The sequence below is a fragment of the Atheta coriaria genome, unplaced genomic scaffold, assembly GCF_025399875.1.
Source record: "Atheta coriaria isolate IRGN ID8LTWV9N9 unplaced genomic scaffold, Caltech_Dcor_3.1 hic_scaffold_6_pilon, whole genome shotgun sequence".
NCBI classification, from domain to species: Eukaryota; Metazoa; Arthropoda; class Insecta; order Coleoptera; family Staphylinidae; genus Dalotia; species Dalotia coriaria.
The window spans coordinates 13,554,674-13,570,889 of record NW_027045448.1 but is presented as its reverse complement, the minus strand read 5'-3'; the positions used below and the strand labels follow the sequence as shown (position 1 = coordinate 13,570,889).

The following is a 16,216-nucleotide window of genomic DNA, read 5'->3' as shown; positions in this document are numbered from 1 at the left end:
CTAACAGGATCCCGGGATTGTATCGCCCGCCACGAATGAAAGACAACCCCCACCCTTTTTCTCTCTCAATGTGTGTGTCTCCAGCGGTCGTTTGAGTGTACTTCCATTACGTTTTACAACCCCATCCGACTTTAATATACATGGACTTCCCGACAAAGTAGTCACCCGCGCACTGGAAAGATTTTACAGCCGCGTTTGTAATACACACTCAGTATATGTGAGTGGGCATAATTTATTCGAGGACCCCACTTGCAGTGGAAAATCCGCCTCGCTGTCCATTGGTTTTCGTTGAACTTAACCTCCAATTCGGCGCTCTATTCATAACAACAGCCAAACCAACCAAATGAATATCCATCCATACTCATACACCTAAAACTCCTGCTTCAGGCTATCTGTAGAGTGGGGGTATTTTGTGTGTTGTACGAAAAACACATGCTGTAGATTTAAATTATTCATCACCTGGATGATATACGATCGCATATAATATGGAATTTAATTAAGACCTTTTTGTTGCGTTGAAAATAACCAAACACCGGGGAAAAAAAACAAAAGAACTGCGAGAAGGGTTGGTGGGTTTTTGGTGTGCGTGATATTGACTCGGGTTGAGTTCGGGAAAGAAACGCGAGCAGTCAGTGCAGCAAGCACAAAGAGCGACCTCAAATTAATTGAAACCAGGCGGCACGTAGCGCTTGAATTGTTCGACTCAATCAGCGAATAAAATCGAATCGACTTCGATTTATGTTTACACCGATTACATCCAAGCCCCCGAAAAAAACACCCGTGCACACATTCAAGTAGTTGATTGCTTATTTAATCCATTTTCTTAATTCTTATTTCTAACTTGTTAAATGTAAGATATAAATGTTTTTTTGGGGTGTAAATGTGATGCAATCGTTTGGAAATACGGATAAAATGCTTTTTATCTTAAAAAACCGGAGAAATGGGTAAAATACCGGTATTAAAACCGGTATACCGGTATTTTTTTCTTTTGAAAACCGATAATTTTCAATTAAAAATGAAATAAAAACTGATTTTATTAAAATTTAATTTTAAAAATACCGGTATTACCGAAATAACCGGTATTAAAACCGGTATACCGGTATTTTTATTTTCAAATACCCATATTTTTCAATAAAAAAATATTTAAAAACAAAAATTACTAAAGTGGAAGTTTATAAATACCGGTTTTACCGATATAACCGATATTAATACCGGTATACCGTTTTTTTTTTAATTTTCAAAAAACAATATTTTTGAATAAAAAATTAATTAAAACCAGATATGAATTAAAATCTTATTTTGTAAATACCGGTATACCGATATTAACTTTGCCCACTTTTTTCAAGTGTAAATGTAAAGCAATCATCCGAAAATACCCGCCGTCTAATCATATCTTTCCGCGGCGGTGGCACCGAAGGATGAAACGTATTACTCTTCAACTTTGGCGATGTCACGTCGTGCTAGCAGTGTCCGTTTGGGATTTCGTTTTACGATCAACGCCGCCGTATCATCCACTCTCCGTCTATGGCGGCAGCGCGACGCGATTTTATTTACAAACGCATCAGATTTATCCACAGCGCTAAAGTCAAAACACTTCCAATGTCCTAAGGTGGGCATCAACACACGTATTACATGCAACACGGGCTGCCTATCCTTTTAGTTAAAGTAGTTTTTTTATATTTTTTCATGAAACAATTTACTTGTTGACAGGCGATGTTTGCATAACTAAAAGGAGAGAAAATGCAAAGCACTCACACTTCGTCAACACATTAGCCATGTTTGACTTAACCTCAAAACCAAAAAAAATAAAAATATTTATTAAAAACTAGCTTTAACCCGCGGCTTCGCTTGCGAATATCTAAAATAATGAAGTTGCTTCCGTACGCGTCTGTAGTCACAGAAGAAGTAACAATGAAGTAGAATGGCGGGAAGTTTAAAATGGCTGAAAGTATAGTCTATGGAAATATAGTGTACAGTCTCCATAGTGTAGTCAATTGGATTTGATGTTGACGTAGCTGTCGGTAATACAGTGTGATAATACAGTGTGATGGTACTATAGTACTTAGGTTTGAGCTTCATTGCTGGAATGCTAGATGGCGTTAAAGTAGTCAAATAGCCAGATGCAGAGGTATTATTGGCTAAACTATTTCTTTATTTTATTTAAAAAATATTTTTTTTATTAAATAAAAAGTAGCCTATAACCATTCGGGGACCACTAAGAATATGTGTACAAATTTTCATGATGATCGGTTAAGTAGTTTTTGCGTGAAAGTGTAACAAACATCAGGACTTTCGCATTTATAATATTAGTAGCTATATTTAATATATAAGCGCTGTAGGTTAATATTCGAATGTTAGTGTTTGCAATTATACGAGTAGCGCGAGACGCTGGACGGAATAATTTATGCGTGGGGGGCGGCAGCGGCGGAACAAAAACGCAACAAACAACGCGAGTGTATGAAATGCCATTGCAGGCGAAACATAACGCCCAAGGTCGTTAAATTTTTATTAAGGCCGGCCGGGGCGCAATAAATTTCGCTTAGCCGTTCGTGCGCGCTTCGCAGGCAGCAAAGAAAAAGAATATTGCCTTGTGCGAAAAGTGCGAATATAACACCGACGGACGCATTCCGGCACGGCCCCTGCGCTTTTCTTTTGCATCGGTAGGTAATGATTTGTTTGGCGCGCGAATGAAATTTGAATAATCGCGGACCATGTGTTACACTAGCGCTGTTGCGATTTGCGGATAAATCATCACAATTTCCTCCTGGGTCCACGCGACAAACAAGGAAACGAAAAAACCAAAAAAAAAAGAAAAAAAGAAAAAGGTTTAAAAGTATAAATCTAGATTTTCATTTCTCTCTGTACCTTTTTCTACCACTGCCACTGCTATTGCTACTGCTGTGGAAGAGTAGTAGGAAGAGGATACACTCACTTACTTCTGCTTCATACGCGAAAATTGATGTGTCGGGCGCCTTTTTTACACGCACCAAGAAGAAACAATGTAATAACGCTTTCCGCTCGCGCATTACTTGCAGACAAGCCGAAAAACGCTCACATAACTTCCAGTCACTAGAGCTGCACGCGAATCTAACCTCAAACTCAACTCGCGCAGCCAAAACAAGAAGAAAAAAATCAACATAACATTAAATAAGTCAACGTCAGTACAATTCGACTTTTATCGCACAATTTACTCACAGATTTTTTACATTTCAACTCAAAACCTCACAAACAAAACAAGTGCTTGTTGGGTTGCCTATAATGATGACACCACCATAAGAAATACACACTGCAAACTGCAAACGAGACATCTACACGCAATACAAAGAACTCGGACATCGAATGGGATATAATAACAATACATTCCCAAAGACAACGTGAAGTCTTAGCACTGAGAATTGATGTTCTTTTTAACGGCGCTATATTTCTCCACGTCGCAGCGTTAATCTTAATAAACATAAGAAGCACTTAAACACCCACCCATGGAAAGTGAGGTTAGACATGTTTAAGGTAATATTAAATTCAATTACTGGCGGTGCACGTAATTTTTTGAATTGTAATTAAAGGATTAGCGAATTAAACTCGGCGACGTGTGTGAGCATATTGAAAAGCGGAGTTGCGCACAGGTGGGCGTGCCGTGCACAGTTCGTGGGGTTTAGCTCAGCGCTGACGTGACTCGTAGATAAGATTAGAGAACAAGCCACAATTAGCGCAGCGGCTGGCGGCGTTCGAGCACTAAATCTATAATTTTATGCCCCTGGCAACTCGGCAACCAACACAACACAACTAAATCTATCTGTGTAGTAAAACGTAGTCTTGGCATTCAATGGTAATAGGCATCCATTGTTGCAACTTTTAATTGTGTACGTTTGGTTGCCTACCTTCTACCTTGTTGACATCGTGGGCCATTTGCAATCATCGTCCACTTGTGAAAGTCTTCTTGTTATTAAAGTTTAGTTGTTCGAAAGTGATGAAAACGCAATTTTCAGCGCGCGCGCGCGCGCGTCAAAGTTTGTAATTAAATCTGATGATGTTATGATTTGTCCTTTAATATTTATGCAGAATTTTGATGAATTTTTAACGGGTTTAAAAAGTAATCTAGACTCCGGCGTGCGCTGACGTTTGAAGAGAGCAGCCAGCCGAGGGCGGTGTAGATGTAGCAGGGTCGCGAGTATGCAACCAATTACGCGAAGATCCCAGCGACGAGACTATCTCATCTACACGCGGCTTCAAGGTAGCCGACTTATATTAAATCCTAGCTTAAGAGTTTTATAATGAAATGAATAATTTAAGGAGGCCCACTTTGGGGAACGTGCAGCAAAACTTCAAGTTCCTGCCCTCCAGAGGAGAGAAAAGTGCGGTCACGGGAAGATATACGAGTAGGAGTAGAAGGAAAGCGTGTGGTGTGGCTTCTGACGTTCACGGATTCCATCCATTCCTAATTGTTATTAATATTTATTACCACACCTCAGCGTGGGCGCATGACATCGAGGGTGGCTTTTGTATTATAATATCAACAGGCGTAATTGCCACACACCACACCACCATCAATACTAATTGCGTTTTGTGAGCGCAATTACAATTATGAAACACAGCCATTAAAAACACGTCAACGTAGGCAACACACACAACACAACTCGTGTATGTTTGGTTGCCTACGTTGATGTTGAACTGCATTTACTTATAAAAGTCTTTGGATCTGATTGATCTTCGATCAATTCATTCATTTATCATTGAAATAAACGACCAGCAGTGAATTTTTGCTTTGTTTGTTCCCAAACAAGCCGATAACACCGGATAGTGGGGCATCAACGTATAATCAAATTTAGTCGGTTCACGAACCCGGCGTAATTAAATGAAATTGATTGGGTGGCAAGTGGCTTTTTTCCCTGGCTGTCAACTGCCAAACAATGAGGAAGAAGAAGAGAAACTCAAAGACGCAAAAAAAGGGCGAGGAATGAGCGAAATGTAATGCGATAACATGAATTTAATTCCAGTCAACATGAAGTCGGCAAAGAGGCTACTCGTGAACCGAACATGAGCAAAGCAAAAAAGCCGAAGAAGAAAAAAAAAACACGAAAGTTAAAAGAATCTTTTGCGCGCCTTTGAGATGTAATAAGAAAGAGGTATAGAGGTTATATTTCCTGTGTATCGTATTCGCAATGTTTTCCATGTTTATATTGCGTCTCGATTTCCCAAACACTTATTGGAATTCTAAGTCGCTGACACCAACACCTTCGATATATCACGTTGCGCAATATCGTGCAATTCTTGGAATATAAGTCGGTGCGCGCGCATCATATTCTCAAAAGCAACCCGGAGATCAAACGCCGGCGATCCTCGTCTAATGTGCGCATATTTGAACACTCGAATTGCTTTTAAACTTTTCCCCGCTTCCAGAAACCAGAATACCGGAATGTATATATGTATGCAACCACACTTACACTTATACGTGTGAATATGGTTGCATATATTGTATGTGCATGTGTGTATGTATCGCTTGAAAAACGTATGCACCTGTTCGCCGTTTTACATTTACTGAATTTTGCATTCGGCGTTCGACATTCGGGGCATTTCACATTCCCACAGCGCAACAGATGCGCGTTCGCGTCTTTCATCGGCGCGCTAACGGGAAAAACTCTGTATGCATGTATAATGCAAACCGGGTACGAATTGCGAGGCGCATTCATTGCTTCCACATACAATTTTCGATTGAACCCGGACAGAACCGGACCTAATCAATGAAGAAACTATGTTTTCATGGTTTCATACCCCACAGGTAATTACTTAAGAGATTAATCTATAGAAATATTCTGTTTACTGTTTATCACTGATAGTTGTGATTTTAGGTTAGGTTTCAAGGATAATTTATATAAAAAACAGTAAAAATTTAAAAAAACTCACCAATCATTGCCGGTTTTCGCCACGTTTTGTCGCTTCCTGCCGGTTTGGTGTGGTTTGGGTTCGGCAACCATATTCACATCTACAAGAGAAGCAAAAAACAGTTAAGTAAGGTAAAACAATAGAGTTTTACTAATTAATTGCCGCCTGTATGTATGTATGTGTGTGAATAGAAATGGTTTGGTTGTGTTCGCGAGTGTTTGCTCAGTTATTAGCGGTCTGCGGCAAGCTCGTGCGGGGAGCACGCCCCACACCCTTCGATGTTAATTAATTAGACGTTTATAATGCTCAAAAAACCGCTGGCGCAAAATGCCGAGTGGAAAAGCCCTGATTAAACGAATAAACACACCGAAGCGCAGACTGAGAAAAACACACGCAGCGCCCTCTACCACCCCCACTTCTGCGATTGTTCGCATGTAAATTTCGCTGAATTCAGGTTATGTGTACGGTTTTCTTATTGGAGTTGATCTTAGCGGCGCCAAGGAATTAAGATAAACATAATTATCGAAGCTAATTACGCAGAGTATAACGCTAATTGAATTAAAAGCAAGTTCGATGCCCCCGAGCGCACGAACAAAACACATCGGGTATTTAGGTTAGGTCAACAGCGCTACCAACACAACAAGCGTCTACATCTGGAATATTCAAGATGTTCCAGAACCACCACAATAAAAAAAACTAAATAAAAATAAAAATCATCATCCAAGGTTATAGAATAAAGATGGTGATGCAAGGAGAGGAAAGGGCATTAGCGTAATTAATACATAATTTAAGACCATGAGGAAATCTAATTACGCTCGAGTTATACCAGCATTTCGGTGCGTTTTCGGCCCACTTTTCAGTTTCATCCCTTTAAAACTCCAGACACACTCGGAGTGTTGGTGTGTTTGTTGTTTTCCGACGCGTATAATAGTAAATTCGAGTTGGTTATTTGTTTTCATTACCGGCGGTGGCGGGTAATTCCGTCGGGCAGGCCCGCATTAATATTTAAGTGCGCTTCACTTCGAAAAGTCTGTATTTCTCCACGGACACAGCAACACACACATGGCACAACGAATTTTAGAATATGTTACATTCGTTCGTTTCGTGTCACTGCGAAAAGTTAATAAAGCGTGTAAAACGTCCCGGCGCGCATTACATATGTAATTAACCTGCGACGTAATGGACGCTAATTATTTTTATTACGGGCGTGGTTTCTACACCGCAGCAATTTACAAAAAAGAAAAAATTTAGACGTTGTAAGATGAAAACACAACAGATGCACAAGTTTCTAATTTATTTTCGTACATATTTTTGGCACAATATTCTGTTTCACATGTCGTGAACAAGAAACAATCGACAAAACAAATATTATCCCGACGTCTTAGAATTTACTAGCTCAATCAGTGCGCAGTGCACGATTAATAATGGAGCGTTGCATTAGCCAGATTGCGCGCTGTGCGCGCGCGCGAGTAATATATTTCACGGTCGTGTATTGTGGGTTGCCGGTGTCTGCGCGCAGTCGAATAAAATTATTGTCGAGAAGGAGGCAGCAAGAATACAAAGCGCTGGACACTCCAGTGGCGTCCATTCGTAGATTAAAGCGTCAGCATGCATAATGAACGAGATATGCAACCCAGCGTGCAGCCGCAAGGTGTACGCGGCCTTAAATTAACATCGACGTGTGGATACAATCGAATAAATCGCGCATCGAGAAAATGTTAAATGTAAATTCACATCGCGTGAGACTGTCCTGTGTGTATAGGGACAATATAAATAATTAAAACTTTCTGTTGGCAAACGATTGAATTTCAATCAAACGGCGATAAAATAAAATCAGACGCGGTCGTATTCAGCGATACTCGTAACTCTCTGCCAATAAAATTTATAAAGTGCAATCAATAATCCAGAAATAGTTTTCGCAAGTGCCAAGTGCCAAGCAAGTTTATTGTATTGCAGAATAATTAAATTTCTATTACGTCAGGATGGAAGTGAAGGAATAAATTGGGCATTATGATGCAGATTTTTTTTTATCGAAATATGAAGTTTTTGGTCTAAGAATAGCAGTGGACAATGCTTTGAGATACGGTACAAGTACCGAACATATGAAAAATATAACAGGAAAGATAGTAAAGATTTGATTTTTGTTGCAAAATTTCAAATATCTCAAAAACTGATAAAAATAGAACTAAAATTCTTTTAAAAATCAATTCCGAATTAAATTCTACATAAATAAGCACAAACAGAATAGTAAATTATTTATTTTCCTCCAAATTATAAACAAATAAAATGTTTGTAATATTTTTGAACTTTTATGTCGGAAAAATTATGATTTTTGTTGGAAATTTTCAATTATCTCAAAAACTAATATATATTAAACTAAACTTCTTTCAAAAATCAATTCTGAATTAAATTCTACATAAACAAGCACAAACTGAATGGCAAATTATTTATTTTCCTCCAAATTATAAACAAATTAAGTGTTTGTAACATTTTTGCACTTTTTTTCAGAAAAAATATGATTTTTGTTAGAAAATTTCAAATATCTCGAAAACTAATGAAGATAATACTAAAATTCTTTCAAAAATCTATTATCAATTAAATTGTACATAAATAAATATAAACTAAATATTACACAAATTATTTTTATTCAAATTATAAACAAATAAAGTGTATCTATCATTTTAACACTTTTTGTCAGAAAAAAATTATAATTTTTGTTAGAAAATTTCAAATATCTCAAAAACTAATAAAGATAAAACTAAAATTCTTTCATAAATCAATTCAGAATTAAATTTTACATAAACAAATAAAAACAAAAGGTTAAAAAAATAATTTTCCTGGAAGTTATTAACAAATAAAGTGTTCGTAATATTTTACCACCTTTATTCTGCAAAAATTCCAATTTTCCTTCAAAAAACCTCCAATTTCTCAAAAACAAATAAAGGCATAACCAAATAAATTGGTCATTATAACGCAGATTCTTTAACAAAAACATGTCTGTGTCAACTTTTTGCTCATTTCTCCCGCATCGATTAACAGAATGTAAATTTGCACTGACTTGTTGCCGACTTTTGTGTTTGCTCTCCGCATTTTTTCGGCATTGCGCGCGCGCTGCTGTTTTAAACCCATCCAAACGAGCCAAAAATAAAACATCTCTCGATGGTATATAGCATGTCGTCGCTTTCGGCACGTTCGGTTCTCGGAGTACTTGCGATAGAGTCGAGGAAAACTCCCTTAACTAGATCTCAGCGGGTAGAATGGTAGGAAATCGAGTCGGCGGAAAACCCGGCGCGCTCGTTCGTGCATATCAAACTGATTTTTCGCCCGGAATGCAAAATGCACGACTCGCGGAAATTTCTGATGTCTTTATAGCCGTGCACACCAGACACGAAACACACACACACACACACAAAGCCCGACAGTTTAATATCGTAATCATTTGCATGCGCGCCGACTGAGAATCTAGATTGAAAATTGAAACATGAATTTTCTTCAAAAAAAAAAAAAAATTACATGTAAGTAACTGGTACTAATGCCAAGTGAAATGTCGTCTGTTCCAACAGGATTAAGGAGTGTCAACACACTTGACCAAGAGAATTTCCTCTCGGGAATTAAATTTAGATATTCTCAGAGTGATTTTTTTATAATTCTATATGTAACGGTTTGAGAATGGTTCAGATGCGGTGCAGAAATCCGCTAAACTCGCAAAGTAAAGAACCGTGTCGTGTCTACCGCGTTGCCGCCCCACGCGCCAGCGAAAATGAAACGTAGGGGTATCTCTCCTCTCAGGAAGAAAAAAAAAGGGAAAAATAAAACGAATGAATTTCGCCAGCTTTGCTAGCATGGCAAGAATGTAAAAGGTGTGAAAATGTGTTTGTGGATGGGATGTGTGTGAAGATGCTACAAGTTGGAAGCGGTGAATCTAATGAATATATACAGCAGTCTAGCAGGTAGCAAGAGGCAGAAGGAGAAGACGTCTTGGCGTTTGGCACAAATTTCCACCAAAGCGTGTTTGTCTCTACGCCGCTGCTGCCAAAAAGGTATCTCTTGGTAATTTCGTATTTTTCTAAAATATCGTTCGTAGACTGAAGCTGGCGGTGGCAAAGGTAGAGAGATATAATAAATTCGTCGTTGACGCTGCACGGTTCTGGAACGGGAAACACAGTGCCTGTTTTGTTGTATAATTTTATTGCTCCCAAAATGCTAGTTACGACTTAATAAATTGCCTTTTTCGGACTCATTTCTTATGCATTCAGCTAGCTACTACAACTGTCTTCATAAACAATAAACAATACCGATGGATTATGTTTTGAGGTGCGGTATAAGTGTCGAACATATGGAAATAAAGAAAATGTTACGTAAAAATATGATTTTTGTTGGAAAATTTAGAATTTCTCGAAAACTAAATGAGATATCAGTAAAATTCTTTCAAAAGTAAATTCTGCATTAAATTCTACATAAACAGATATAATTTAAAGAAGAAAAATATATATTTTCTTTGTAGTTATTTACAAATAAAATGTTATTTACATTTTGAAATTTTCATTATGCAAAAATTATGATTTTTGTTAGAAAATATCAAATATCTCAAAAACTATCACAGATAACACAAAAATTTTTTCAAAATTCGATTCTCCATTAAATTTTGCATAAATAAACATAAACTAAACGTTAAATAACTTGTTTTCCTCATAGTTATAAACAAATAAACTGTTTCTATCATTTTGACACTTTTATTCAGTAAAAATTATGATTTTTGTTAGAAATTTTGAAATATCTCAAAAACTAATAAAGATAACACAAAAATTCTTTCAAAAATCGATTCTCCATTAAATTTTACATACATAAACAAAAACCAAATGCTAAATAACTTATTTTCCTCCAAGTTATACACAAATAAAATATTTTTAACAAATTGCTTTTTTCCTCCTTATTTCTTATGCATTCAACACCAATATCGAATACTTTGACTTGCCGTACAACTCCCGAACACACGGAAACAAAACAGGAATAAAACAAAACAGATAATTGTACCTTACATTAGTAAACTCAGTCTTAAAACAAAATGCAATGTTCACCCGTGTCCGCACGCAGAGCTTATTAAAAGTAGTTGTTTTTATTTCGAGCACACAATTCGCCTATTAAAAATCGCAGTAAAAGCGCATTCGAGCTCTCGCATTGTACTCGCCGCTTTATTTGCGCCGTTTTATTGCCGCCTCGAGTGGCGGTGCAACAACAACATGGCCGCGCGCGCGCGCTCACGCTCGAGCTAGGCAACCCGTCGCGCTAAACGCGGACAAAAAGAAAAAAGCACGCGCGTTATTTCAATGAGCAAACATTAAGAGATTAACGGCGCACCGCCGACAAACCGTGATGATTGTAATTATGCAAATTGCGAAATTACAATTGCTATATTGCCGCATGTTTTCATATTTTTCTCTTTAGATCCAAGAATAGAATGAAAAAATATTAAACTAAAGAAAAAAAAAAAGAGAAAGGAATGAATGAATGCATCAAAGCGATGTTAATCTCAAACATGGCATTTATTAAATTTTATTTCTTTTTATATCTCAAGATATCCCTACTAATATTATAAATGCGAAAGTCCTGATGTTTGTTACACTTTCACGCAAAAACTACTTAACCGATCATCATGAAAATTTGTACACATATTCTTAGTGGTCCCCGAATGGTTATAGGCTACTTTTTATTTAATAAAAAAAATATTTTTTAAATAAAATAAAGAAATAGTTTAGCCAATAATACCTCTGCATCTGGCTATTTGACTACTTTAACGCCATCTAGCATTCCAGCAATGAAGCTCAAACCTAAGTACTATAGTACCATCACACTGTATTATCACACTGTATTACCGACAGCTACGTCAACATCAAATCCAATTGACTACACTATGGAGACTGTACACTATACTTCCATAGACTATACTTTCAGCCATTTTAAACTTCCCGCCATTCTACTTCATTGTTACTTCTTCTGTGACTACAGACGCGTACGGAAGCAACTTCATTATTTTAGATATTCGCTAGGTTAAAGCTAGTTTCAAATAAAAATAGTATATTAACTATCAAGTGCAATAAACGGCACTTTAACCACGTTTAGTGACATGATGCTTACGTTTTTCTACTTTTACTTTCTTTTCACTTTTATTTTTTGTATTTGAAACCTCCAACCCATGACTAAAGTACTTTAGTCACAACTTTAGCCATCCGTGACTAAAATACCACTTTTCATCCCTCAAAACCGTAGAAAAAGTAAAAATAAATATTATACTTCAATACAATACTGTATTTTATAGAGTATAATATACACCAATGTAAATTTGTTTTGACGTGTCCTATGTCCACTTCCATCGCTAGAAAGCGAACAAAGGACTTGACCAACATCACCACCACCACAATCGTTTTTCCTCCTTACGACGCCGGCGACTGAATGTGCGCCGACAACCAAGGATTCAGAAGGGATGTTTGATTAGTAGAGCGTATAATAATGGTCGATCAACAGATACATTTTCGCTCGGCGAGCGCGAACAAGAGACACATACAGCGCCATTGGACGTGAACATGATTTGCGAATGGAATGGCGGACAATTTGCAGGACAATTTAGCGCCTGCTCGTGGACCAAGAAGACACAAACCAGACCATCGCTTTGCATGATGGAGGATGAAGCATTCAGAACTAAACTAGCGCTTTACGACTCCATGACTACGCTTACACACTCACACAGAGATTGCGGGAATAATGTAGTAATATGCGTCGCAAACTGGGAAACTTCCGAAAACGTTTCGCAATTATTGTCGGACGAGGTAAGTGAATCCACACACACGCAAGGAACTAGGAAACTATGGTGATAGTTGATTTTCATTACATTTATATGAAATATTTGGTGTAATTTCACAAAGAAACGAATTATTGTAATTACTTATTTAATTTTAAAGTTATACTCAAATAAAATAATTATGACATTTGTTGGCTAAATGTTTAACATAAAAGATATTTTTTTTTATTTAGTGTTCTATAAAACTCTATTAAATCAATTTAAATTAAAATATTGCCATTGGAAAAATGTTGTAACGTAAAAATTATTATTTTTGTTGGTAAATGTCGAATATCTCAAAAACTAATAAAGATAAAACTAAATTTCTTTCAAAAATCAATTCTCCATTAAATTCTGTATAAACAAGTATAAACTATATGTTAAATAATAATTTTCCTTCGAGTTATAAACAAATAAAGTGCTTTTATCATTTTAAGATTTTGTTAAGTAAAAATTCTGAATTTGGTTGGAAAATTGTAATTATCTTGAAAACTACTAAAGATAACACTAAAATTCTTTCAAAATGGATTCTCCATTAATTTTTACATAAACAAGCATAAAATAAATATTATACAATTTATTTGTCTTAAAATTATTCACAAATAAAGTTCTATCAATATTTTGACTCCTTTATTTAGTAAAAATTATGATTTTTGTTAGAAAATTTCAAATATCTCAAAAACTAATAAAGATAAGACCAAAATTCCTTGAAAACTAAATTCTGCATAAAATTCTCTTTAAATAAACATAAGTTGAATATTAAATAAATTGTTATTCTTCTAGTTAAACTCGTGTAAACTGTTTTAAATATTTTGACAACAAAATGTTTCACATAATCGGACAAAGAAACAAATTATTGTAATTATCTGATTAAATGAATATTTGATGCGGAGTTTTTACGAGAATAGAGTTTTTTTAATGGCCGTGCATGATTGAAATCACAAATCCGTACGTAGGTATAGCCGAAATATCGCCGGCGTGTAATAATTGAAATTTAATGCGATATTAATTGTGGACGTGGTATGATTTATCGCGCGCGGACATCGACTGTTTACAACCGCCGTGTTATCAATTATTAATTCCGGCGCGGCGACACACACGCACACATAAATTAGAAGATATGTGAAAATAGTGCGGCGAGGGTGAGTTGCACGCGGCCTTGTGAATCTATCATTGTTGCGCATTCATTATTTACGAAAAAATGCCTACAAAAAGGATAATAATTTTTTATATTTAGTGCTATATCAAACCCTATCATATTTATCAAATTAAAATGGGAGTAGTGGCATTGATACAAAATACGTAACAAAAAATATGATTTGTGTTGAAACTTTTCATATTTCACGAAAACTAATAAAGATAAATTTATAATTCTTTCAAAAATCGATTTTGTATTAAATTTTATATAAATAAATAGGAAATAAATGTTAAATAAACTATTTTCCTTGAAGATATACACAAATAAAGTACTTTTATTATTTTAAAATTATTAATCATTAAAAAATATGATTTTTGTTAAAAAATTTAAAATATCTCGTAAACTAATAAAGATAAAAGCAAAATTCTTTCAAAAATAAATTCTGTATTAAATTTTACATAAATAAATTCAAACTAAATGATAAATAATTTATTTTTGTTAAAGTTATTTACACATAAAGTGTTATCATCAATTTTACACTTTTGTAATAGTAAAAATTATGATTTTTGTTGGAAAATTTTAAATATCTCAAAAACTAATAAAGATAAAACTACAATTCTTTCAAAAATGTATTCTGCACTAAATTCTGCATAAATAAACACAAACTAAATGTTAAATAATTTATTTTTGTTAAAGTTATTTACACATAAAGTGTTAGCATCATTTTTACACTTTTTAATTAGTAAACATTATGATTTATGTTGAAAAATTTTAAATATCTCAAAAACTAATTAAGATATAACTAAAATTCTTTCAAAAATGAATTCTGCATTAAATTCTGCATGAACAAACACAAAGTGAGTGTTAAATAACATAATTTTCTTGACTTTATACCCAAATAAAGTGTTTTTAACATTTTGACACCTTTTATTTAGCAAAACGTATTTATTTTTTCGCAAATCTTTGTTAATTTAAGTCAGTAAGCATATATACGCGTAGTTTGTTGTATCCAAGAGTTGGGTGTACGCTGATATATGTTTTGCACCTTCGGCGTGACAATTCCGAGCGCGCTCGTATGGCGTTCAGCGGCATTAGAGTAAATTTGGACTAAAAGCAAAAGGGAAAAGCTCCGCACACGTCGCACGTCCCGAAAGTAAACTGCGCAAACACGATACACACGTCCTCTCGGAAGGAAGGAAAAGACGAGGAGTTGCGACTTGCAACACACATACACCCACACATCAACATAGCTAGTACTAAGGCGCTTTCCTCCGCGGGTTTGCGCTTGCAGTCTTTTTGCCTATTTTGCCTCCTTGCCTGCCGCCGTCAGTCGGCGGTCGTCTTTTTCACGTCGAGTCGCGTCGCGTTAGCAAATGCCACCATACACCCACACACACACACATACAGAGAAATATATAGAAAGAGGTACACTCGATTGCGACGCGTGTAAAAGATGCCAAACGGGGTGCGAATGCATACGATGGTAGGATTCGACACGTAGCGAACGGCGGCGGCAGCCACCGAAAACGTGAGTCCTGCGAGCCGCCCCCAAAGGCGATTTCGTCGACGCGCTAACACGGCTCGTGCATTAGCGTCGCTGCGAGTGCGGCGAGAAGGGCCTATCGAGTGGACGTCTCGCGACAACAAAACTTGTCGAATTTATTCAGATTTCAAACGCGCACGAAATCCACACACAGGCTGCTTCTCTTTTTTATCTGCATTGCATTGCAGTACGGAAAATCCCAATTCATGGTGGCAATAGAATAGAAAATCACAAATTGCAAAATATTTAAAATTTAATTTTTCAAAAAAATTTAAATTCATGAACACTTTGTATAATTTTTGTAGAATTTGGTAAAATTATCTATTATTTAGTGACAATTATTTAGTTTTTGTAAATATTATTACGATGTAAACTTTCAATAAAACCTCCTCATCGATTTCACATCGCGCGTAAAATCACCAATAATAAAATAAACATATGCATCATACAACTCATAATACCAAACTAAACACATTTTCAAATAGACTCATAGACTCTAGACTCCTCCACAGATGATTCAGATGAAATTCAAAACCCAAATTGTTTAAACAAATGCGCAATGTGTACACGCTGGAATGGCCGCTGAAAATCCGCATTGACGTTTTTAGCACATTACACATCACGCATCTCGCATGGAGTGTGCGAGCCAATGAAGCGGATGCTCCCCCGAGGTTTATTAGCGATTGCAAACAGATGTCATCGACGCCGACGCCGACGCCCTTAGTTTCTGAATGAATCAACTCATCAACGCAATCATCGACGCAGCATTCGAGGATTATTGCCGGCTTGCTTTCCAATCACTTTTCTTGGATTTTTACTG

The 16,216-nt window shown here is 36.2% G+C and overlaps 1 protein-coding gene across 1 annotated transcript in view; it reads right to left on the bottom strand.

Moving 5' to 3' along the window:
* Window positions 1–5,977, bottom strand: part of LOC135793871 (uncharacterized) — a 37,758-nt gene extending 31,781 nt beyond the window's left edge. Inside the window, exon 1 of the mRNA XM_065304984.1 lies at window positions 5,902–5,977. Within this exon, the coding sequence (XP_065161056.1) occupies window positions 5,902–5,972 (71 nt within the window). The 5' untranslated portion in view covers window positions 5,973–5,977. The remainder of the gene's footprint in view (window positions 1–5,901) is intronic.
* Window positions 5,978–16,216: the final 10,239 nt, after the last annotated feature.